The 26,526-nt window shown below is 41.2% G+C and overlaps 1 protein-coding gene across 17 annotated transcripts in view; it reads right to left on the bottom strand.

Moving 5' to 3' along the window:
- Positions 1-26,526, bottom strand: part of ank1a (ankyrin 1, erythrocytic a) — a 101,083-nt gene that overhangs the window by 39,742 nt on the left and 34,815 nt on the right. For 12 of the 17 annotated variants that reach the window (XM_085179280.1, XM_085179282.1, XM_085179285.1 and 9 more), the window contains exons 3-6: positions 20,908-21,000; positions 3,362-3,463; positions 957-1,055; positions 68-166 (exon numbers count right to left, since the gene is read on the bottom strand). In XM_085179280.1, the coding sequence (XP_085035406.1) occupies positions 68-166; positions 957-1,055; positions 3,362-3,463; positions 20,908-21,000 (393 nt within the window). Of the gene's footprint in view, positions 1-67; positions 167-956; positions 1,056-3,361; positions 3,464-5,187; positions 20,880-20,907; positions 21,001-26,526 lie in introns of those variants that run through there. The other 5 variants (XM_085179284.1, XM_085179287.1, XM_085179292.1 and 2 more) reach the window with 4 other exon arrangements.

Here is a 26,526-nt window from a genome sequence, read left to right as displayed (position 1 = left end):
TAGTTAGCCTGAAGAGAAGCCTCTGTGGATTCAGTGACGACTGCTTTGAAAGGCAGCTCTGTCTCACCTGCGACTGAGCGTTAACATTGGCCCCATAGTTAACCAGCTCTTGGACCACCTGCTCCTGCCCTGCCAGGGCTGCGATGTGCAGGGCCGTGTTCCCTTTCTGGTAAAACACAGAAACATGAGAACACAAGTAAACATTTACACAAAATATTACAGGTGAATTCAAAGTGCAAAGTGTTTTTTTTTTTTGTTTTTTTTGAGAACTGGCAGCATTACAAGGTGTTAAGTTATCTGTATTGGTGTTGTTCCTGCATCATCACAATAATGTTGCATCAGCATTGCAACTGACCAGTCATGCTGCTGTGATGTCATAGCTTCGCAGTGTGTTAAAAAGAAAAGAAAAGAAAAACATTTCTTTAATTTTATTAAATTCTCTTCCAGAACAAATGGTAAGCATTTCAAGTGTTATCTTTATTACTTTGTACAACATAAAAAGAAATATTATCAAATTAGGTTTGCTGTTTATCAAATTTTGGTTACTAAGTTTGGTTTGCTTGTGATAGTATTTCATAGCAGTAGCTAACTTCTTGGCTAATGCTAACTAAACTAATCAGACAGCATTATTGGTTGGTTGCAGTGTTGATCCTGGGCCAACGTTATGATGATGATGATGCAGGAATAACACAAACGCATGGATGTCAGCTTGTGCTCATTACGACTATAAAAGATCAGACATTAAAACATTTTTTGACTGGAGCAACACGTTTCTGCAGTCCTAGCTGGTTCATCGTAAACCTCACAGCAGCAAAATGACTCAAGGAAGAGTCTTCTTGTCTCAAAACATTAGGCATGTTTCCGAGAAATGTATCCGATATTAAAGCATCTATGATTTTTTCTTTTTTCCCCACAGGTGATTTTTGAGGGGTTAAGGTTGCAACACTTATTTTTACCTTCGTGGTGGTTTCCAGTACGATCCCATTATGGAGTAGCTCCAGCACCATTTTGACGTGGCCTTCTTTTGAGGCCAGATGAAGCCCATTGAGCCCATTCTGAATGAAAGGGAGAGAAGAGTAGACCTCACACTGAAGGGTCCTACACACACTAAGAGCAGTTTCCTCTAATGGAAAAAAATAAACCAAACAGACAGTATATATATACACACAAACACTTGAAGACCATGCCAACTGACACTGTTATCACAGTGACTGAATCACTCACAAACCATAGCATGCACATACTTACACTGGACACCATGCATGCGGTACTCTCAGAATCAGAGTGGCCATTAGCAAAAACACTGTCTACAGGGATGAAAATCAAGATGAAAAATCTTTCATTTGATTAATGATCATGAAAGGAGGAGGAGGAGGGTGACGGGAGGGAGATGGCAGGCCGCTGGTCTCGTGGCCGGGAAGAATACGAGCCGTGTGGGATAGGTCTGACCTCACACAGCCTTCCTTCAGCCGCACAGGACATGTGAGGTTGGACCTTTCCCACACCACTGATATTATTCCTCTGAGTGGAGAGACCACAGCACACCATCACTCTACTGCAGACAAAGGAGGGAAGAAAAGGGGGGAGGTAGGTTAAAAAAAAGGTATAAAAAAATCAAGACAAAAAGGAGGCGAGTTAGAAAACAGTAGATAAACAGGCAAAGAGAGATGGCAGTGGAGGATCAGTTAGACTGAGAGGGACAGGGAGGGAAGAAAATATAGTGAGGGAGGGGCTGGAGTGAGGCAGCGTGCTGGCGAGTGAGCCATGGCAGAGGTATCCACACAAAGAAGGAACAGTTAAGCCTCCACCTGCCCAAACTCCCACCATACTGACTCAAACTGTCACACAACCACTGAGGTTTAATGGACAATCTACAGCTTTTGCCAGATAGCCTGTTGCTTTGTGCATGTTCCAGCAATGACAGCAATGGCAATACACATAATAATAATAATAGCTTACATTTGGTCAAAGCTATTGGTGTAAGCCATGTGCAGTAAAGGACTAGGTTTGCTTGGTTTTTATCCAAAAAACAATGTAAAATGGTTTAAAATAAGACACAAAGCAGACACCAGTTTTTCCAAAATGTCATGAATAAATTCCACATTTAGGGACCGTAACTGTAAGTGAAACAGGAATGCTGTAGATTATCTCTGTAGGTCAAAAACATTTAATGCCAAACAGTAAAAAGACAAAACAACTTCATGTTGAGTATCTACAACACAATGAAATGAAAGTGTGTCATTCAGGAAAACACATCTACCAAGGTATTGTAGTTTTTCTGCATGTACATAGTCACATTTTTAATCAGGGTGTATCCCTTTGCCATTGTAGAGCAGTTTTCCAGTAATGGTCGGGACAGTGCCATTTTATACAAATAAACCTGTCATTATGTGGGGTCCGTTGCGGTGATGGTGAATAGGGCTCACAGAAATCCTGACAGAAGCATTACCGCCAAATAATTAGAAAGTGCTGAGGGCACCATACAGTAAGCGAATGGAAGGGAAACCATGACTAAGTTAGATTAATGAGCCATAGTATTCTCTCGTGCACACATACAGGTTTTGGCCAAGTTTCTGTAGCCTGAGGGCCTCACTCCTAGCCCACTAACACTATCTCTTCCTGGACGCTGTCAGCATAAAGGAGGATGGAAATGGGGCGAAGGAAAAGCCCCTGCCCCATTTATTACCTCCTCTGGAGACCCTTTAAAACCCGACCTGTCACCTTCAGCCACTGATTAACAGTCAAACCGAGCGTACACATACAGTGCACTGGATGGTACACAAATTTAGTAGTCAGTTTAGAGACTTCATGCACACTGAACATAACACACATATGCAGTAAACATTGGTAACACAGAGAAAATCTGAGGAGAACATAATTGGGTTTGGGATTTTATTTTAAATGGCGCCACGTACTCGTTGCATCTATCCCACTGTAACCTATAGGAGAAACTTAAAAGTACTGCAAGTACTACTCAGTGCAGAGCTACAAAAATACCTAATTTTATTTCATTTTTGGAGACACTGCTACACCATCCATTCACACTTTTTTATAGTGAGCAGTCCACCAATATCCTAAAAATTTAATTTAATGAGTTAGAAAGCAGATAGTGAGCCAGGAGACTAAAACCCTGGCAGGATTTGACTGTCGGCACATGAAAAGTAATAAATAAAGTTCGGTTTCTACTTTTGCTGTGCACTACAGCACAATATGTTTAAAGACCAGGTTTGCTGATAAGCAAAATTACATAATGTGAATTAACAGCCAAGAAAACCACGTGCAGTCTGAATAAAGCTGACTGGCTGGTAGTTAGATATGCATGCCAGTCTAGATATTTAATCTGGTGAATGAGCTCTCTCACCTGATTGGCTGTATTTATATCAATGCCATTTTTGATGTGTTCCAAGGCCTTGTCCAGGTTGCCAGAACGGGCTGCTCGGAGAAAACTGTTGCCAGCATCTGCCTGCAACAGAAACAGGGAGAGAAGAGGAAAGAGGGGGATAAAGGGGTACAAGAGAAAGTGAGAGACGCATAAAAGTAGAGGACAAGAGAGGGAAAATGGAGAGAGAGAGAGACAGTGTTTGGTTATTTTTGGGAAAAATGCGTTTTAAGGACTGAGAGCGATAGCATGCTGGCAGTCGTCCATCAGTTTTCCTCTCATTTCACTCCTCCCTTGGGTATTTTGGACAGTGCAGTTTGAAAATCTACATCTTGAATCTACATCTATGGGTGTGTTAGAGGGTTTGTTGGGCATGTAGACAAATGTATTAGAAAATATTGTCCACAAGTCTTTCTTTCACTCAGGTGATAAGGCAAGTGTGATAACACCAGTAGTCTGTGGTGTATTTGTGATGCCAGCAGATTGTTGGCTCTCTGTTGGGAGTGTGTGTGTGTGTGTGTGTGTGTGTGTGTGTGTGTGTGTGTGTGTGTGTGTGTGTGTGTGTGTGTGTGTGTGTGTGTGTGTGTGTGAAAAAAGAGACAAAGGTAGAAGGAGAAAGAACAGAGAGAGAAGAGAGTGTGTGAGGCTTTGGTGAGTTCTGGCTCACAGGCTGGCACATGGCATGTTCTCTGTTTTTGTCTGTGTTGTTTTTTCTGTGTCTGAGGGCTTCATGCCTCTTCCAGGCAGGAAGGCAGGCAGGGGTGCCGCTGAAACAGGATCACTCATGTGGCACGGGGGGGAAGCAAGGGAGAGGAACAGAAGCAGGAGCATGAGCGACCGAGGGAGAACCACAGGGAGAAAGTCGACTGCAGCAAAGCCCCACACCTTTTTATTTCATTTACATAATCTCCTCTCTTGGCTATCCCTTCCCTACATCCTCTTCCCATCTGAATGGACATCTCAACATGCTGGTCAAGAAGAATAAACAGCCGTTCACTGTATGCATTTGCATAAACACAAATAATAAATTGACTGTACAAATCCCTCTTTTTCTGTTCCAAAAGAAAAACACCAAATGCTGCTGCGCACTACAAAAGATGGTTTCCTCAGTGCTTTATGCTGTGTTGACTATTGTAGTGACAGGGTTGTTGGTCCTCTTTTGACAGAGAGAGAGCAGGCCAGGGTATAAAAGAGAAAGGATCCACATGCCTGAAGTAGAGGCATAGCAACAAATGACACCACACACCCTCAGCATGACACCAATGGCACAGCGCTGCGCAAAGAGAGAGGTCACTTTAAAACAAAAAAGAAAAAAAGAGGAGAAACGACAATGGAAGGGAAACAGAAAACCTTTAAAGGAAAAGCCGCTTCCAGCTGACTGTGGCAGCAAAACAACAGTCCTGAGTATCAGAGATGAAATCTACTCAGTGGCAAAGTTTCCACTTATCAGATGAACCTCGTGCAGCAAGCAGCACCCTGAGCGTAAGTATTAAACACTGGGCTTCTGAGTACACCCACTCCTCCAGAGCCATTTGCTCTGGAGTTGCAGTACAACTTCTCTGAGTCATATACATGTGTGTTTTAAAAGGGAAAGTGCCAGTTAGATAGTCCCACAATAAAAGAAAACAAATCATGGATGTACCCGAAAGCAAACTGACTTATAAATACATGATATGATTTTAAGATCTTACTTCATGGCAGTTATATTTACAGAAGAAATATCAAAATCAAAAAGCAATAAAAATAAACATAATACACTTATAATTAGGAATAAATGATTAGTTATAGGTGACTGTTTTAATACTCACAGATCCTAAGTTAACTTGGTTCACCATCTTCCTGTTGAGTTACTCCAAGACTTTCTCATCCTCTTTCACTTTGAAGAAGATAACAACCCACAAACCCCCTCCCTCTACACAGCTGCGATCAGACTGACCTCCACACACAAACACCTGTCACTGGAGTTCTGATCACCACACTCTAAACACACGTGCATACCTCCCTTTATTCATTTCATTAATGTAATTTAAATAGAGGTTGTACCTTTAATAATTGCCCATATCTCATTTAGTTAAACTTGCGCATGTCTATGCAACAGTTAGATATAAATAACAGACGGCACAAAATTTACATAATGTAACAGAGTGCATGTGAGGTTTCTGTTGCATGCGAGGTTTGCAGACCATGGTGACACACAGAGACACTCTCATCAAAGTAAAAGCAAATACAGCTGATGCAAACACACACTCAACACAATATACATGGTCTCACAGCAAATGGTAACACCATAGTGACCCCTGAGGCCCCTCTACAGTTGTCCAACCCATCTTGGACTCAGACCACTGCCACCCACCCCATTGCTTCTCTTTAAGGTGAGGCTTTCCTAGTCCTGCAGGCTCATATGTGTCTGTATGTTTCTCTAACTATCTGCTTGCGTCAAGAAGTGAGTGTGTGGTGTGCTAAGATAAAGATGCAGGGTAACCGCACCCATCTGCCAAACTCAGAGACAAGCAGGTACAGAGCTCATACACAGAGCAGAGAAAACACATGCAGTCTAAAAGCTGCCGTGTGGTTTTTCTCGTGTTGCACTCTGCTGGATCGTGTTACGAGTTAGATGAATGAATCCCTCCACGATTATTCCCAAAGAGAATGGACGAGCTTATGACTCCTGGGCTGCGCAGAAATGAGCAGACACATTAATCATACTGCTTGAAGCAAACGACGCAGACAATAACCTGCTCAGAAGCTCCATGGTTAACATTAGCAGTATCAACGCACGGTGTCATGCAGTGTGCATGCAGCTGTCCTCGGGCTGAGACAGTGCAAGGCTCGTTATAATGAAGCTCAAAATTACCAAGTAAAATTATTCCCCTATCATCACTCATCACAGAAAATCCTCTTCCCTGAGCTCCCCTACTCGCCCTGCCCCTATCTCGGCTTTTCTTTCCTGTTGCTTTCTTTCCCTCCTCTACCCCCTGCTCCTTACCCGTCTATCCCCCCCACCTTCGCTTGCCTCCTCTGCTGGTTTTGCAGCAGACAGGATGACATCATCCCCTCGCCAGTGGACTGCAGTGTTCAAAGACTCAATGGTGTGCATATGTGCTTGTATGCACGTGTCGGATATTAATTTCCTATCCCATCGACTGAGGCCCTAAAACTCACCTGAACATTCACTATTTTCTTTTTGCAGCTATTTCACATTAAAGGGTTTTTATGACCAGTCTGGATGAAGTCAGACTGAATGGGGAAGTAAAAACAATGCAAGGCATGAATGGGAAGTCTGCCTGCTGGAGAGTACCAGATACTTCTAATAGAAATCCAACAGCATAATTCAGGAAAACAGCCATTCATCTACAATAAATCTGTAAACTATTCAGCTGTTAGCTCTTTGCAGTTTCTGTATTAAATCAGTTTTTGTTACTAAAATAGACTGAAGCACACTGAAACCATCCTGTCTTAATCATTCGATTGCTAAAATCATTATATTTTGGTAGAGAAAGTAGAAAACATTGGTACTTGGCATCCTCTTTGTTTGTGACCCCTTAAAGGTTAGTCTGTATCTGCCAAAAACTTTTATTGCACCCTTTTTTTCTTTTTGATGTCTTTAGTGGTGGATCTTATTTATTTTAGCAATCACTGATTCTAGACTGGTTAGCCCGAGTCTGGCCTATTCTCACACTCAAAAAAGAAAGAACTCAAAATATTTTACGAGTACAATCAACAGACAAATCCTGAATCTCTTCCACGGGATGTCAACAAAATAATCAGACTTATAACCAGTTTCAGAAAATCTCAATATTTCTATCAAAATTAGCACAAAATCTACAAAACAGACACAGTCCCCTTCCTCTGAAACATGCTAACACACGCATACACACACTTACACACAGGTATGCAAACAGCACAGTATGAATCTGCAGACACAGCACCAGGTGCAAATCATAAATATTTTAAGTGCCACCACAGCTATTAGTGCTACCAGCAGAAAGGCTAAAATAAGGTGCCTGCGTATGTTCAGTGTGTCACAAGTACTGCTTTTCTTGCAATAATAATTTCCTGAACTTTAAACAACGTGAACTGTGTAAGCACACCAAACTCTAGATGATGTCTCCTAAACTCAGTGTCTCGATGTGTTTGGGCTAACACTGAAATCTGGGAGTTTCTGTACATTTTGGGGCGACACTGAAAAACAGATATGGAAATTCAAAGCAAAATGCTTAAACAGCAATTTCAACACTATTTTCTGCTGACTTGCATTTGCTCAGAAAATCTTTTTTTTTTTTCCCCTCTGTCCCTTTTTCTGTGCTCTCCCTCTTTGCCTTTAGATCTCAGGCTGCCTGGAGTGCTTGAGCAGGCAGCAGGTTGTTTCTGTCTGAAGAGATGTAGCAAGTGCAGAGTCTGTCAGATGGAGACCCTCAGGACTGCTGGGTTCTGGACACATTAACAGGAAACGAATGAGAGGGGCACAACTGGGATGAAGCTGTTACATTCCCCAACTCAGCTCTGTCTGTCTGCATGTAAATGTGCCCCCCGTCCAATCATTTGTCTCTCTGCGGATATTCCTTGTATGTGACAAAGCGTATTGTCCCATTTTTACTATTTACTTTCTCACACTCCGAGCCCCCCGTCCCACTCCACAGCCCACTGTTTGTCCCTGCCAAACTCGATGATTGTCTCTTTATATTTGGGCCTGCTGAAGCCTCTGCATTTGTAGATGAGATTGTCATGGTTATTATTGCCATGGTTATTGTGATGTTTTTGACAGAGGACAAAGGGAGTGAAAGCCATAGGATGACAATAGGTTTTGCAACTGATTGCAAACACACACTCTCACGCACACACACACACACACACACACATATATATATTATATCTATATTTATTTATTTATTTATTTATTTATTTTTAAATCTACCACTATAGAACTGCCTTTGTATAAATCTTTGTTGTACACGGAGTATTGCTTCAGTATTGCAGCTTAATCAATAGCTACAGAAACCCAGTAAACCTCATGTTGTAGGTTTTTTGTTTTGTTTTTTTGCTGGGCTTTTACACTTTTTTTTTTTATTACATTTACATTACAACTCCAATTTTTTTTTAAACTGGAAACATTGTATTTTTCTGACCACATTTATATGACTGTAATAGTAACTATTGCATTTTCCCTGAATTTACCTATAAAATATGCAATAATTTTATATGGACTTCATGTTTTTCTCATAAATTAAACTACTGATGCGCAAAACCACACATTTTTAACATCTTAACCAGCTGCAGCATTTAAATGCTTCCTAGATGTTAAAAGTAGCAGTTAGAGATAGCAAGAAAGGGGTCTTCTTCGTAATTCATTTTTAAAAATATAGAGTACTTTTAGCAAGTAAGTAAACATAGCCTTACCCCTAATATTATATTATATTATATTATATTATATTATATTATATTATATTATAAAGAAAAATAAAGTGACTTTTGGAATATAATCAAACAGTTTTGTAACCAAAACACGTCAGTTAAAATTCATCTATGTTTGCTCCCTTATTGCCAAGACTCCACAAATTTTATATTCAGATCAGGGTTTCTTTTCATCATTGATGAAGACTTGGATCTCAGAGAGGATAAAAGCCCAACTTTACTTTATATATTTACCCTTTATTAGTTACTTTTTCTATTTGGCAATTCACTTTGGAAGGTATAATTGTGCAGACACTAATAGAAGTGAAAAAACCCTCCAGACAGTGGATGGTTCTGAGAAGTTTAAACTTCACTGACTGCATGGTGACTATATCTGTAGTTCATCCTCACGCCAATAAACTACACATAGAAGCTGCATCGTCAAGAGTAAACTCTTACAATCACTTCTTCTTTTACTGCAGATAAACTCCAGGAGACACAAAATAAGCACACAAACTCAAGTAGTAAGGCCTTGTGAGTCTGTGCCCTGTGTTTCCATTACCTGCACTGGGTGAGCACATGAAAACCACACTTAAAGCTCTCATTAACCGACCCTCTAATCAGTTTTACCGACCTCTGGTTTACTTACCGCAGCTAATCCTGGTACAATCTGAACATCAAACAGACAAATTAAGTCAAAAACAAGATTAAGGTTGGAAACAGAACATGATACACACCCACATGTATACGCACTTACACTAATCTTGGGTGCACATGCATGACAATTCTCAAAGATACTCCCAAGCAACCAAACTCACTCCCATGTCTAAATAGGCTGTTTTTCTAGCACTCAATCACCTCTATAGATGTTTGATTAAAACCGCATAAAGCTGGTGTGTAGTCCATAAAGAACAGATCAGATTCTCAATGAGCAGAATGAATGTTTACTCCTCCAGGACTTGTGTTACTTTTTCTCTTCTTAAAAACAAGGCCCTGTTCAGGACTGAAAAGCAGAGGCAGTGAAAGCAGCGCTGAAGACAACGCTCCCAAACAGTTAATGTGGACAGACAGAGAATAAGAATGGCACTTTGCAAACAGACAGCCAACAGAAAGAGCCGTGTGCTGAATAAAATGAGCTGAAACAAATACCAATACATCAATATTCATGTGTAGGATGAAGGAAATATGAAAGGAAAGGATTTAAAACAGGGAGCAAAGCCAGCGAGAAAAAGGTACTGGACCATCACAGTGTGATGTAGAAAGGTTAAGACAGGGAACGCTGGCAGGTGCATTACAGCTGAGAAAATGCAATGATTTTACAGTAGAGCAAAATGCTATTAAAAAAGACAGCAGAATGAGTATTAGAGAGACATATAGTTGGAGACAAGTCATATGAAGAGACAGGAATAGTTACAGGACAAGAGATATAGTACGAGTGCAGCAAGAAGAAGGTGAGACAGAGAACAGCAGAGTCTGTGTACTCACTCCAAAAGTGACGCTCTTGACTGGCATGCCTGTTGGCCCTCCACTCTCTCTTTCTTACGTTTTCTGTTTCTCTCAAACACACAGCTGTCTTTTCTGTTGCCCCCTGCAAGTGCTGCGGTACAGGGCACGTAGACCCCCATCCAACGTAAACACGAAAACCACTCACACACACACACACATATACACACGCCCAGACACACACACTTGAGTAAGCATGGTGGGTGGAGATATTGGGTAGGGTGGGGGTTGAGGGGATGGGGGGCCCAGGGGTTTATCTCTGGAGGAATGCTGCCTGTATCTAAGGACACACATTTCACACGCAGCCGAAAACAAACGGGCACCCCCACACTCTGCCCGTGGATTTCCTGCCTCCATCCGTGTTCCTTCTCGGCTCCATTTCCACTCATATTTGGAACTATCCATACTTTTCTCATGTACCCCACCCGTTTCGTGCCCTTTTTCGGTCTTCCATCACACTCTGCTCTGCTGTCCACCTCTTCTGTCCCCTCCACCTTTCACATTTGTTGCACCCCGACACTCTGTGTCACCCCAACTTTATCCCTCCTTTCTTCTGTCCCTGCTTGCCCGCATGTCACGCCCATCGCTGTGTCTCCTGTATGTTTTGTGACAGCCAGACAATCAATTTTTTTCTAAGACCAGGCAGAATACCAGAATAGTGCAGAGTTACTGTGGCGAATGGGTGTGTTTTTTCCAAGTGGGTCCGTTTCAGTCTGCGAGGTGACTTACAGTGACAAAGCGCCCGGTGGGGGGGTTGCTGCCACCGCCCAGTGACAATGGGGCCAGACACATGGGGTGGAGGGGTGGGGGGGAGCACGGAGGGGCCAGGCTCTCAAAAGGCCCTGCCTCTTTTAATAAAACGTCCGTCATTCCTCGCTTGAAAGGACCTCCTTTTCTCTCCCTCTCCCCTCCTCTCTCCCTCTCCTGGCTAAATGCTGGGAAAAGCACATCGCTGCCAAAACCATGCAGAGAGATAAATGCTAGTAGGCGAGATGAAGGAGGGGGCATGGCAGAAAGGAGGCTATACACTACTCAGTACCACTGGACCGTGACCTGGGCAAAAACATCACGTGGGACGTCTGTGCTGTCCACAGAATTGAGTTTGGACAGTGACGAGAGCTCCAGTGAAAAAGAATGTTGAGGCAGTGGACAACGAGTACTAATGCCCATGAAGACATGACAAATTATCCCATGCTTCTCCAAGAAAAGGGACTGCAACTCTAACATCAGCGTACTCTTGCCAAGCCAGCAGAGAGTAACGCAAATTATATGAGGGGAAGAATGATAACCTCTCAGATCCTTGTTGATAAGACTTTTTATCCCAAAGGTGTGGCAGAATTAAGTGAGTGATGAAACCCACCTGAGTTTTTCTCAGCAGGTGCAGTCAGCTTAAAAGTGTCATTGTTACTCCTACTGTTACAAAGTTTGGTTGGGCATGACACAGTAAGGCAATCAAGTAGTCAATAGTTTATGAAGTATTATAATAGGATTTTTGATTATGGTGCTTTGCAGGCTTTCCTGCAAGACTTTTCTTCCTTTTTAAGTCAACTGTGTGACAGATGTTGTGGGTCAGAACTCTTCACTTGTTCTGATTACTAACCATACAGCTTAAATCTTTGATAGCGTCCCTGCTATTAAGAGCACTCTTGCAGGTGGCCTCATAGCGAACTAGTGGCCGACCAACTTTTCTTGTCCCTTCAGCCAGCTGCCCATTTATCAGGGTTTGATTGGCCAGTCATCATCCATGCGGCAAACATGGCCCATCCAATATCGGTGATTTCCAAACAATTTGATCTTTATGTCCTCTATGCTGGCATTTTCTAGGACTTCCTTATTTTAGACAAAATGATCCCATTTGATTCGTCACATAGACTCAACCTTTAAAAGCTAATAACGGATGAAAGATTCAACAAGGATAAATATATGTAAAGCATTGCTGTGCTTTATTTCTAATGCAGATGAAAGTTTTTAAAGCTGTGTTATCGATCATTTAGTCCTCATCTAGGCTGTAACTCTTACACCCTTGCACAAAGATGTATTCTTATTTATTCTCTTAAAGAGGCAGAGATCTAACTGAGAGTGATTTCAGGTCATTATTGAGCTCAGGCCACACTGCTGTTTTGTAACAGGGTTGATTTAAGTTGGAGACAGACATGCCCTCTGCACCCTGTGTCACACTCCTCTTGTTTGCAGGATAAAGGGTTGCGACTGTCCACGTGTGGTGCTTGTGGTGGTTTATTGCCCGTGTCCTGATGCTTCAGAGAACAGTGATCAGAGAGAAAAAAAACTGTAAAGAAAAAAAGTCACACACTGTAGTCTGTACCTATTCTCACTATTTCACACGACAGACCTAAAGTTAGCATTTTAGGATCAAACATATGAAGTAGCAATAGCAGTAGGAACTATACTGGTGGAAACCGGAGAGGATTCATTTGGAAAAAAAGAAAAAAAATAGTAAAGTAAGTAAAAATAACAAAATGCATTCTCTGAAGGCAACATTTTCAAAGCAGAAAACAAGGTCATTATCAGTCATAATGAAAAACTCTATACCATATTCTCTTTGAATTCCAACATAATGCTTTTTCTATGTAAGGTTGCACAGGTTCAGTATGCTGTAATGCCCCTCTAGTGGCAGCACAATGCTCTGCAGCTTTGGCCAGTAGCAGCTTCATATCAGGGATGGGGTGGGTTGGGCTGATACTGCAGCCTTGGCAAAAACCTTACAGTCTCTCTCTCTCACACACACACCCACAAGTACACACACAAAACACACACATTCAGTGGCTTATCCTGTACTTCAGCACCTCCACACATTAAGCTTGCCTGGCTTCTGAACTGAGAAAAGAGCTATTTAATTCAGCATAGGTAGCTCACGCTCATATACATACATAGTCAGGCGTACGGTCACCTGAACAAACGCACATGCACCTCAATGTGACAAAGCCAGACTGACCTGTGGAAGACAAAAAACAGGAAGTTAGAAATACTCGAGGAAGGATAGCAGAAAAGATGAAAGCAATAGAGAAGAATGACAGCCGCAATATGTCAGCACAGGAACGGGCTCCTATTAATCTTCATAAGTGGACAAGTAGAGTCAGGGAAATACAGAGGGAGGATGTGCACCAGGCGAGAGAAAGAGAATCACTGTGGAGAGAATATGTCTTCACAACTCTCCATGTCTCTCTCTCTTCTTTTGTATGTACGCAGTGCCGGAGCTCTTGCTGAGAAAATAAGGAATCTTCACCATCACTCACTACTGGGTTTGAGTCAGCCTCAGACAGAATCTGAGCAGCCAGACCATAATTCAATCAGTCTGATTAATAGACATAGAGGTGAAGTGGCCTGAGTTTTTAGACTCTATTCAGAACTAATGTACTGTCCTGAAACTACAAGATACGAACCCCACCAGGACGACAAGTTCACCTGCCAATGCTGATTTAACTCAATTTAAGTTGGACATAATGCAATAAGATTGTAAGACCCTGAAGAATATAAACTCCATTGTTCCTCTGAGAAAGAGAAGCAGAGCAAGAAGTAAACACTACATAACATTTTATTGTTACTTAGCTTCTGTCTTTAATGTCTAATTATTTTAGAGCTTTCTTGATGAAGGTTACAATGTGTCAATAAGAGTTTAGTTTTTCTTTTATGTAGGCAAACTAAACTAAAGCCATTTTTAAAATAATAAAAACAATAATAAGAGGGCAATTTCTTGTTATTAATCAGCTAACTCATACAAAGACATAAATACCGTTCAAGTTCAAGTCAGCAGGTTACTTTTCAGAAATTTATCTTTAACAAACTTTGTATATTGTTTATGTGGTAACTGCATAGTTACTACACTGTTGTGACAGCTACCTAGCTAAATTGTTACTGCATTATCTTCTTCTGTTTTCCATTTAATTTCCTGGTATGTCAGATGGTTACATAACAAAAGGACCAAACTCAGCAAAATGAGTTCAGTTAAAGTATGACTGAAAAAAGTAGAGTTACAAAATAATTTATTAATACACTTTAAACAGGATTATATGCAAATGGAGGCACACAGTGACTGCCCGTGTCTTTCTGCACTGGGGTATGTTTTAAACCGGTCTAGGTCTTGTAGTCATTGTGTCATTAACATTTGTACAGGGACAGTGACATTTCCAAACATTTGTTTTCGGTTTGCCTTGCACCATCAGTCCCATTCCTCACCCCAGAGAGAGGAAGCAGCAAAGAATCCAAAGATGAAAGAGGAGACGAGTGGAAAGAGCAAGAGGTGCGCAACAAAGCGGAAACAAAGGGGTCCGGTGATAAATAAACACGCCTTGGGAGCGTCAGTGAGTCTGTGCTGCAGTGGATTTGTGCACAACATCTTCATTTGTTGCACAGTCTTGTTGACAGTATGACAGCATAATCTGCATTGCTTTGCTGAGTCAGACTCCCACAACTCTATATGCATAAACTTCCTGTCATTATGTTATTGAAACTAAACTGGTGGAGCGACTGCCAACAGCAGTAAATGACCCATTCATACCCAAATGCACAGACTGCTCTTGATTAAAAAATGAATACATATTTGATGTGTCTATCACGTCGTTTTCCACTTCAGCATTTAATATCTTGCCTCAGGGGACAGATGTTGCAATTAAGGGAGACGCTCTTATCAATCAGTGCAAGTGGAGTCCAAAGAAGTCTTTTAAAGCTGGAGTCAATCACTCAGCTGCCTCTACTCAACTTTAGCGCTGCCTTACATCTACAGATCCAAACACTCACACACTTATAGAAATACCTGCATTAATTAACACCACACACACACACACACACACAGCGCATTACATGCAGGTGCATAACACACACCCTTTTCATTCAGCACTCACACATACCCCAATCAACCACAACATTAAAACCACCACCTGCCTAATATTGTGTCAGCCCCCATCATACTGCCAAAACGGGTCCACAGGACCTCTGGGGGTGTCTGCTGTGCCAGGCACTGGGATGTTGGCAGCTGATCATTTGGATCCTGTGGGTTATGGGTTGTGGCCTTTTTGTATTGGGCTTGTTCTGACGTTCCTGGGGATAATTAGTTGGATTAGGATCTTGGAAGCTTAAAGCTTGGTCAATACTTTGGGTTCTCGGTCCTAACTTTAATTCCTGTTCATTTTTAGGCTGCGGCAGAGGTCAGCGTTCTGCTGGGAAATGCTGCTGCCATTGCCATATGGGCTCTGCTTGGTACAAGTGGACAGTTGGTGGCATATATTTAAGTAAGATCTGCATAAAAGCAAAAGGAGAAGTATTTTCCTGAAACTGAAGTATTGATATTCCTTTCTCCTGTCAGTAGCTTTAATGTTGTGGCTGAGGGGTGTACGTAGCTCACAGCAACCTTCCATAATGCAAGCATTCAATTCGGGCAGCGGTATACTCAAACTGAACAATGTCGTGCAACATATCATCAAACAACGTATCATCAAACAATGTTTGTAGGGAAGTTTAGATGTTTATATATTTTCTTACAACAGTTGTTGAGAGATGCTGGTAATTAAAGTAGGGTGAGTGCATTTGAACCTGGATGTACAATCAAATGTGGCAGATATGCAACTCTGTCCAAACCATTAGGGGCCCAAGGCAGACACAAATTTCCATCAAGCTCCTTTTGCTTTTTTCTGAAGAACCAGGTTGAGGTGGCCATAAATATCAGAAATTAGTCAGAAATCAGAAACACAACCTGATTACAAACCATGTGATAGGTTGTTCATGTCTTGTACTTATAAACAACTTTATTCTGAAACTTTAACCAGATATCTTAAGCCAAATCACTTTTTTCTGGCTCTTTAATTTGAACTTCTGGTAGAGTTGGCCTAAACTAAAATACAGGAAGAGACTTGCAGATGTTTTACAATAACAGGAACTGATTTAATGACACAATCTACTATGTTTATTAAGATATTTTTATGGTGATGAATGAATGAAAATAAAATGCTGCATAACAAAATGCACTTAGAGTGTCTGAATTTGTTTGAGCATCTTATTTACTTCCTTGTGATTAAAAGCTGTCGAGGTATAGCTATAGCCTGTTTTACCTGTTTGTAAATTCAAATGAAACCATATGAACATGACTGAATATCACTGGTGTAGAGAGCAGAGAGACTGGATTTCCTCCCCTGGTCTGCGCTGAGCATTAACGGGGTTCACGTGAAAATGTCAAACAGGGAGATTCTGTCTGTGAAACGCTGAGGCGATGTATCCTGGCCATTGTTAATATATATATATATATATGTATTTCACTTTTTCACTTTTTATTTCAGTCCTTCTCTGCTGGAACTATTTTTAGGCAGGTCACCAGGTCTTCATCACTGATAATGCAGACAGCATGGAAGTAAGAATATGGGTACATGTTGAGGACGGGGAAGCTGTGCCCACCATTACACCTCCTGTGTATAAAATCATAAAGTATCTAACAAACTGTTGATCGCAGAGGGCTTTCAGCGGGCATTTTCTTTTTGGAGTATACTTCCACCTTTAACCATGCACTCTGCGCATTCATCTTAAACACATGCACATGCACGCATGCATGCACATTAATTGTTGCTCACATTCTCTCTCTCTCACTGTCTTTTTGTCAGGTATGGATACATATAAATAGTGATGATGATATCTAAGATGCCTTTGGGTTTAAATGGACACAAACAAAAACAAATAGTGCAGTTGGAAAGTCCAACCAATGTAAAAAAAAAAAAAAAAAAAGTATTCAAAATAAGTAGTGGGTAAAGGTATTTGAGTTATGGAAGTCATCATTTGAAGACAAATAATCCCATAAACAGAGGAGTGTAATATTGTGGGGTTAAGCTAAAAAAAAAAAGTTTTAAAAAACGTGTGAGCAGAAAGAGACATCTGGTCCTGGCTTCATTAAATCTTTAAAAGTTCAGCCTTAAGGTTATCCTGTCAGAAATGTATATTTACGCTTACGTAGAATGGAAACAACATTTTGATTTATAAAAGAGTGGATGAGGGACATACATATTCAGTAGTTACCTAGCTTAGTATGGCTCCACTGAAAGTATTCTTTACAGGCCAGATTGTTCCCGTGAGGGATCTCACTATAGCAAAAAGCCAGAAATGATCAGTTCCTAATGGGTCAGCAAGACGAGGAGAGTCCTGCTCTCCTGTCTCCTCTTTAACGTTGGGCTGAGGCCAACTGAGACATTACACGACTTCTGCAGTCTGGCACAATAGCAGTAAACCTTTAATCTGAATTCTGTGAAGCTGGTATCAGTAACCCTGGGACAAAAACCAGAGTTACAATATTTGAATGCGCCGTGGCCTTTCACATGTAAATTACACTCTGCCCCCCTAGCCGAAACAAATTACAGCCAACTGCTGGTGGCTGGATATGAATGGGCTTCCTAATGTAGTCTACATCTACAGTGGGCCAGGGAGCAGCTGGAAAAAAGAAACTGAGACGGAGGAGAATTTATGTGACAGAGCAGGGTGTGATAGTTTGCTTTATTTCATATTAAATCTACAATGCAGCCGTACTGTGACGAATGGGGCTTGGCTGTCTGAGCATCTGTCTCCAAGGACTCACTGAGGGGTAATTAGAGCTGTGGGATGATAAGGGATATTCTCCAGCCCGGCCCGGCCCAGCCCTAGTTACTATCAATGGTGGCACAAGGGTTGGGGCTTTACACAGACCTTTGACATCTCACAAATCTGTGTACAGGAGGGGCAGGGTATGGTGGAGCACTGGATGAAGGGCTGGATTTTTGTGTGCTAAAACTAGGTCTGACCAGGTCATAAAACAAAGTTACTATGATTTTAATATATGACACACATCCAGTTCACTGCTAATTGTGAAGTATTTGCATGAAAGAAGTAGTTATTCTGGTTCACCCAGAAAGTCTTTACATTTGATTGGCTGGTTGTTCAGTTGCAAGAATTATTTGTACACACCAGCAAAGCTTTACAAAAACAAAATTGGGGGAAAAAAAGAAGCTGCTTGTAGCCAAACTGTGAGAAAGACCACATGTCATGTTTAGCACTAAACAAGTTAACCTATTGTAGCTGTGAGTCTTGCTTTTGTAGCTCAAAAGTGAATTCTGATTTCTCTTCTTTGCATTTATGTTTAAGACAGTTCTTCAAATGTCCTCCAAACGTGACTCAGACTGATGTTATAAGGCCCAACATAACAGCAGAAATGTGTTTACAGTTTGGCCTTTTTTTCCAGGCTTAAAATTTGTTCTTAAAGTGTACAATAATAGATGAGTGGCTGTTCTGACAAACACGCAGATGCTAGCAAAGATGGCTGAAGCTGTGAGGCTTCTGATAGGCTTCTTCACTAACTAACTATGGAATCACTGAACTGGACCTTTTTAAGGTTTTGGTGTCTTTTAGTGCCTTTTGATGCAATGACCTGGCCAGATTTATTGCTTGCTATATCTTTAATTGCACATGAGTGCTCCACTTTTGGCTAGTGAAATTTTATTATTATATTTGGATGTTTATTTGTATATATTTTTGTCTGTGTGATGATCATCACATGCAGTTACAAGATCTATATGGATGCAAATCGCTAATAAAGCTTTATGTGTTAGCTTGCCAGAATTCCTGACTCCTAAAAATCAACATGGTAGTGGCCAAGATGCAAAAATGAGTTAAAACAAACTAGTTGTTTAGAACCTGAATAATCAAAATCCTCACATTTGTTGCTTTGTTAGATTTTGTCAGTTTTATTACATTTTCATATCTACAGTGTTAGAGACTGATAAGTGGGAAGCAGACATCTTTTTGCAGGAGTTTGGTTTATGCCACTACTGCTTTCCTCTGCTGCAATAGCTAAGTGCACATGAGAAGACTTTTACTCAGGTAACAGGTGCTTAAATGTTCATGCTTACAGCCAGCAATCACAGTAACCCTTCCCAAAAAGACTTTTTGTACAACCCACTTGATGATTATTATGTTTACGTAAGCCATCAGGGTTTTTCCAAAGTGGTAATATTTATAACCAGATAAACGCAACACTGGCTCTATATGGACAATGACTACAAACCTAACAATATATTTCTAGCTGTGACAGAGAGAAATAAATAAATAAAATATCAGCTTTCACACATTCAAACAAAAGATAAAAGAACATTCAAAACAATAAAGGAAAAATACAACTGGCCAGTGCACACGCATTCAAGAGCATAACCAAGGGAAGGACTCCATATTGTTGTATGCTGGGCTGCTTTTCATGATGGTGTGTTTTCTTGACGGTGTTCAATGTGCTCAGCTCACCTTGTTTTTGTTTTTTTTATATATTTGTTCTTAAGTCGCTGCACTTCCAAATGGTTTACGTACTTAACTGTGTAAGATGAGAAAAGTTTAACTGGGTTTCTGTGAAGGGTAACCCAATAGTGCTCCAAAGTGTTTGGGAGCAATATGGAGGTAAGGAGAATAGCTTTAGGAATTTCACACGGGTGCAAGGGGGAGCTAGGATCTGAGGGGAAATCATCAGGGGCAAGAGTCGTCTGGAGCAAGTTTCCCAGCAGCCTTATTGCACTTAGATGATCTTTCCTCCAACAAGTGACAACGGATTCAAGATCATCTACTAGATGTGGTGCAATAACACCTTGGGCAAACCTATCCCAGACTGTTTAAACAGATAAAAACAGACAAAACACAGGAACAGCACATGACAAACATAGTGACACATAAAATACGCACAGACACAATACACAACACTGACACATCAAAGGCACGGGCAAAGGCAGGCAACCAGGCAAGACCACAACACTGACAGCACTTAACAGGAACATCACAGGACAGACATTCAGACTTTCTTCTAATACACAGATCGAAGCCATGCAAGGACGGAAAAGCATGCACACAAACTCACAGAACAAAGAGATCAACTCCCGACCAAAGCACATCCCCGCACTCTCGCTCTCACACACACCCACACGAACTTTAAACTAACCCTAAACACGAACACAGAATGACACAAGCATATTTTAGAAATCAGAAGAACCCACAGGAAAAATACTTGGACTGTTGTCTGTTATCTCTACTGTGAACTGTTGTGCAAAGTACTTTTTTTTCATAGCAGGAAGCGCATACCTATTTGTAACTCGTATGAAGCATTTGAAAAGTACATCAAAGCTATATTTTCCCCGTGGACTCTTGTCTTGTAATATGCTGCTTGAGAACATTAATTTCAGAGAAATCACAGAGACGATATCCAGATTAATATCCACACAAATACACACTAAGGTTATATATATATATTACGTTTAACTGAAAAGAAGGAACGCAAAAACAATAACAAACCAAATCAAATAAATTAGGAACAGCACGTTAGTACGATACGTCAAGCAAAGACAGGAACAAAGAAAAAGCTCCAGCCTGATCCCACGACACCTGACTGAATCAGCTCACATCACAACGGCAACACTAGAAAGTCAAAGGAATCAGAACTACGGTACCATAAAGCAACACATCACAAAAAGAAACAAGAGAGATAAAGATAAAAAACAACAACAACAGCAGAGCAACAACAGTGACACAAACTTTAAGTGACAGATACAACATTTGTCATAAATACATAATATATATAAATACATATAGATATAAAGAAAGAGGAAAAGCCAGATATACGTGTTGCAGATATTTACTTCATCATCATAGTGCCATACTCCTTGGCCATCCGGCATCTCAGAGCTCACACTACTGTCCTGATCGATTAGCCAGCGATGCACGGCGTGGGCCTAAAAGGACATACGACATAAAGACAGAGCCCGGTTAATCGCAGCAGTGAGAAGCAGAGATGGAGAGACAGAAAGGAAGAGGGAGGGCAGAGGAGGAGAAGCAGCACGGACAGAAAACAATGACAAGGAAATGATCAAAGGATTCAGGAAGAGGAACAGGTGAACATCAAATTGAGACACGGAGAGAAAACTAGGTGGAGCGAGAGGAGGACGAGGAAACCAACCCCACCCTGCCCCAACCTATCCCATCCCACCTTGCTTGTCAAACCCCACCCCAACCCCAGGAAAGAACTCCCCTGTGGGAAACAGGCCAGGTTACAATGAGTGGTATGAGCGAGATGTAGCACGACACGAGGTGGGAGGTAGGCAACACCGCTATGATGGCGATGGAGGTGGGTCTGGTGTTGGTGGTTTTTGGCTCACAGATGGATCGAGTGCGTCACTGTGGGAAAGCTGCAACTTACACACCGGAGTGAGTCAGGATTCCTTCATATCACACTTGTGCGAGTGGCACCGGGACAAAACTGCAATGTACTTACCCTGAATGTTCATATAGAAATGCGTAACCACACAGAGTATGTGTCGTACAACACAACACCACAGGAAAAGACACCGAGCAATCTTAAGCACAGAAAGAAAAATAACATAAAGACACCAATGACAGTGTGAGTGCCTCCACATTAACACAGATACATCAGTAAATCCACAAAGGTGTGAAACAGCAAGAGTGGCTCAGCCAAAAGTAATTTAGGAAAGCAGCCAACAAAACTGCATGAACTCTTGACCAGATAACCAGATGACATTTGTTTTGTTTTTTTCCAGGACAACTGTCTGCTCCTCTCAGAGAATCAAACTACAATAAAAGAGACAGTGTCCCAAACTTCTCCAGACAGACAGACAGCGAGACGTCTGCTCAGACTCCTTCAGCTAACATTAAATCAAGCACATACTGCAGCCGGTCTAGTCCCGGTCACCCTGAAACACACATACAGGATCTCATACGCATGCACCAAACCCCATCTGTTACCCTCGACTGTTGTTGTGTCAGCACCAAAAACAACCGAACACAGCTCCTTTCGCGAAGCTTGCTGCCCCGTGTGGCAGAAATACTTGTCAAAATATGCAATGGGGTGAAATCGCAGAATGCAGGGATTAATTACCCTGTCATAGCTGCTACTGCACATTTACTATTTACTTTACGCAAGCAACTTTACAGTTTTTAAGATGCAGTGATGCAGGCTGTCATACCAATGGGCATTTAGCACATAAACTGTCGGCTGTCGGCATAAACGGCCTTTAATACTGAACGCAGAGAGGGAGAGTGAGGGTGTTACATAACCGCATACGAGGGTACACACATCACAAAACACACTCCCGAGCGGCTGTCTTGTTTAAGCCTTCAACAAACCCATTTGACTTCCAAGAGATCTGTAGCCTAACCACGTAGACTGGCTCCTGCAAATCTCGCCCCAGTGCAAACTTGACTTTAAATACAACATCAAAACACAGTCCAAATGTATTTTATACTGTAACTTGGTGTTAACCATGATTATAATTTAAACCCATATTCTAGCATGCGAAAAATCCCTTTAAAGGATAAAACCTGTTTATGTTTTTCCTCATGCGTCATATTTATTAGGAATATTTGACACGAGAAGCAAACAGACACAGAGGGGTCAGGACCTTCTCCATCAGGTTTTGTGACTGCAATGACAGATACTGCTAAACACATAGCAGGGAAGAGGAGGGCACCACACAGGAATAGACAGAGTCAGCTCAAGGGTATAGTGAATCAAACGGTGACAGCAGAGGCCAAAGCCTCTGTTAGGACACCTGAAAATAGACAAAAACTAGCAGAAAAAGGCAGCCAGAAGGCACTGTAATTTTCGCTTTGCAGGAGCCAGCTATAAAATATAACTGCCGTAACGGGGCTTGGTCTCAGGCCGTACATGGGAAAGCAGGTGTGGAGGAGATTGCTTGCATATGTGTTAATGTCTGTGTGTGTGTGTGTACATGTGTGGATTTGATGCACAGGGGCGTCAAGAGTTTGTGGTGAGTTACTGAGCGTGTCAGCTTAGAAGAATAATTGGATTAAGTAGCAGACGGCTAGTGATGACAGCGAGAGGGGAGTTGAAGGAGTTGAGGGGGAAGAAGAGGAGGAGTAGGGTAGACAGACTGAGGCAGAGGGGGGAGAGAGGTACTGATAAGTAAGTATAACAGGCCACTTGCTGTGGAGCCTCTGGGAGCCACGGGACAGTGAACAGACACGCAGAGGGAGCTCAAACCGTTACGCTGAAGATTAGAGCAATAAAGGAACAACACTCATAGTCTCTGAACAACTAACTAGCAGCCTCTCGGGATTTAGCATGCTTTACATCAAACTCCAAGACCAGAAGAAGACAACTGATTTGAGTCATGAAAGAGAAAGTAGATATTTATTTGCTTTCTATATGATAGAGTACTTTAGCAGGGTCGTTCTGGAGGCTGTTACCCTTCCACATTTGCAGATTGTCCTCCACAGTGTCAGCTGGCGAGGCAGCACTGATCATACAATTTATGACCACAGCCAAAGGAAAAGGACTGCGAGTCCAAGAAAGCGTTGTATTAAAGAGGAGATAAGTATGGAAACCGTGAATCTACTCGTTAAATCCACAGACACTGCAAACATAATTCAAAATTCCCTGTATGATTGTTTTGTTTGTTACCAATGGTGATTTGTAACTGTAGGTTACTGAGGAACAACGTCTTACAGTCAGATGACAAAATGACACCATTAAATGAACAAGACAAAGATATAGACTACATCTGCTAAACGATGGCTAGTCAGCTGTTCATGGACTTACATGATACAGATGATTACAATCAATCACAGATTGGTCCACTGCACTTCCAGTTACTTTCCCACACAGGCTCTTACAGAGTCACCATCTTGTAAACTGGAAGAGGTTTTAAATATACAACAATTCATAAAAAATTCCAACTGTTTATGCAGTCGGATGACTGCTTAAGTGAACTGCACTGTCACTGTTTTTTGCTTCACCAACCAGTTAAGGCATCAGTCATGCAAGCCTACTGGTGACCGATCAGAGACACCCTGGTAACCACCGGTTGCTAGGGAAAAGTTAATATCCGCTGACCAGTTGTTAGGTGAAACCAGTGGAAAAGTGGTATGTGGCGCTGCACCTAAAACCTCCTTGTGACTGCTTTGGCTGTTTGCTTTCATTGGCTGTAGTTTCTATGAAAGACGCCAACTTGTCTGCAAACATTTGCATACCGCTTGCTAACTGGTGGTGAAAACTGTGAAGAGCACAGCACAGATTGGAAACTGAGACAGCTTACCTTCGTGGTAAAAGCTGTGTGTTCTGAAACATTTTAAGAACAACTATCACTCTGAAGTAAACGTTCTCCATCTCAGGTTTTCCCCAGCGACAGGAGGTTATCAGGAGTCTGGTGTTACAGAAGGACATGAAGTTACAGTTCATGTCCTTCCCTCTATGGTGCTGAGTAACATCTAGAAAAGAGTTAGTATGATTATGATGACGTGACTGATGAAGTTGAGATTTAAACCTTTGAATCAAATGAAATCACTTATATTTTCTCACAATTTGCAGATAAATTCTTGAGTTTAGCCCAAAAACCTGCATTGTGAAGTCACAGTGATAATAAAGCATGAATTCTTCTTGTACTTTTTAGTACAAGATGATACAAAAACGTGCTGTTTATTGCCCATGTTCAATTTTTTTTTCACTCACATCTTGGTAACTGTGACTTCACAATGAGTCTTAATGATGAAAGTCTCAAAATAAAGAAAACTGAAGAAACATTTAACTCAAAGTTCAAAGATGAACTTTTCTTTAACTTCATGGTCTCAATGGCTTGTGTACTAAAGCTTGGAAACAAAAACAGAAGCAAATTAATCATTATACTCGTAAAGAAAAAAAACAGGTTGCTTGTACTATAACGGCATTTTCTCAGATTCCCCGATTTAAAAAAATAATGAAATCAAAATCAAGTCAAGGTCAAACATAAGCAGCCAGTCTCATTATTAGCATATTTGAAATGCTATATAACTGACTGAGCTTGTGTTCACTCAGCAGAGAAGTGGTGTTCATAAAGCTTTGCTCCATTTTAATAAGCATGCTACACATAAAGAGCTGCTCTCTGGTGCTCAGTGAATCTGCACAGCTTCAGTATCTCTTTGTGAAAATAGTCCATATGAGAAAATTACCAACTCATTAGGAAGCAAGTACCTTTCTCAAAACAGCTACTCATTGTTCCCGTTTGTTTTGGTCCTGAAGTGGAGCGGCTTCTCTCTTGATCGTCCACCTTCCTGCCCATTATCCTCGAGTACAGAATAAATGTCAAGTAATCAAGCTCTTAATGTCATGGGTCAAAGTAGGCCAAGAGTTCCTTGTGAAAGGCTGACACAGTATCTAAACTAAATGGATCTCTACTAAATAATTCAAACTCTGAGACAAAAACAATCAAGCAAAGTTATAACAAGAGCACATTTTCTTTGAGGTGGCGGATGGCAGAGCGCTTCTAGGAATCCCGTAAGACACCTGATTTATCTGGTCTCCAATTCTAGTTTCAACACGATCTAAACGACCACAGCAGGAAAGCATAGGGGACATGAGATGTGATAAACAACACAGGTAATTAAAGAGGAGAAATTGGTGTGTGGAGCTCAACGGAGAGTAGAGAAGTGGGAACAAACAAACAGGAAACCTTAGGAAAGTGCACTGAAAAGGTTAAGCAGTTTTAGAATCACTTTCTTTCTGCAGCTATTTCCAGTGAGGCTGGCTGATAAAATACAACATTTTTGCATACAGTGGCCACATGAATCAATGCAAATATGCTCCTTTAAAATCAACCATCCATATCACCAATTTGTCTGTGTTCCTATTAAAGAGGGAAAGGCATGCTTAACAATGTCATAAAATGATCCAATTATTATTTTACTTATGGTCTCAGAGCTCACACTCGCAAATCCCTTGTTATCTAGAACCAGCTGCTGTTGAATATTCCCAGATCTAGGTTCAAGAGCAGAGGCGATAGAGCCTTTTCTCCTAGGAACAATCTTTTCACATAAGAGCTGCCCAGTTTCTCAATCATTTGTTAAACACTGTTAAAAACCTACTTTTTCTGGTCTTTTTGTTGTTGTTTTTTTTACTTTTTTTTTCATATATAATTTATTTCATGTATAATTATTGTTGTTAGTGGCTGTAATACATATAGTATATTTTGTATAGCGTGGACACCAGTTTGGTCACCTGAAGCTGTTTAAAATGTGCTATACAAATAAACTTTAACATGACTACATATATATGTTGCGTTGTCCTTACAAAACAACTTAATCCTCAAGTGATGCAATGCTGTCATTACAGATTTTTTTTGCTGCTCTATAAAAAAAAAAGGACAATCTTATAATCCCCTCCAAACAAATAAATAAAACATTGCTGCTTGAAAGAGCAGGGCAAGAGGTTTTACATGGTAGCAAGCATAAATGAGTGCAGATATAGAAGA

This window comes from Neolamprologus multifasciatus, chromosome 12 (genome assembly GCF_963576455.1).
Source record: "Neolamprologus multifasciatus chromosome 12, fNeoMul1.2, whole genome shotgun sequence".
In the NCBI taxonomy this organism is placed as follows: Eukaryota; Metazoa; Chordata; class Actinopteri; order Cichliformes; family Cichlidae; genus Neolamprologus; species Neolamprologus multifasciatus.
Note: the sequence above shows the minus strand (reverse complement) of the source record. Positions and strands in the feature narration are given on the sequence as shown.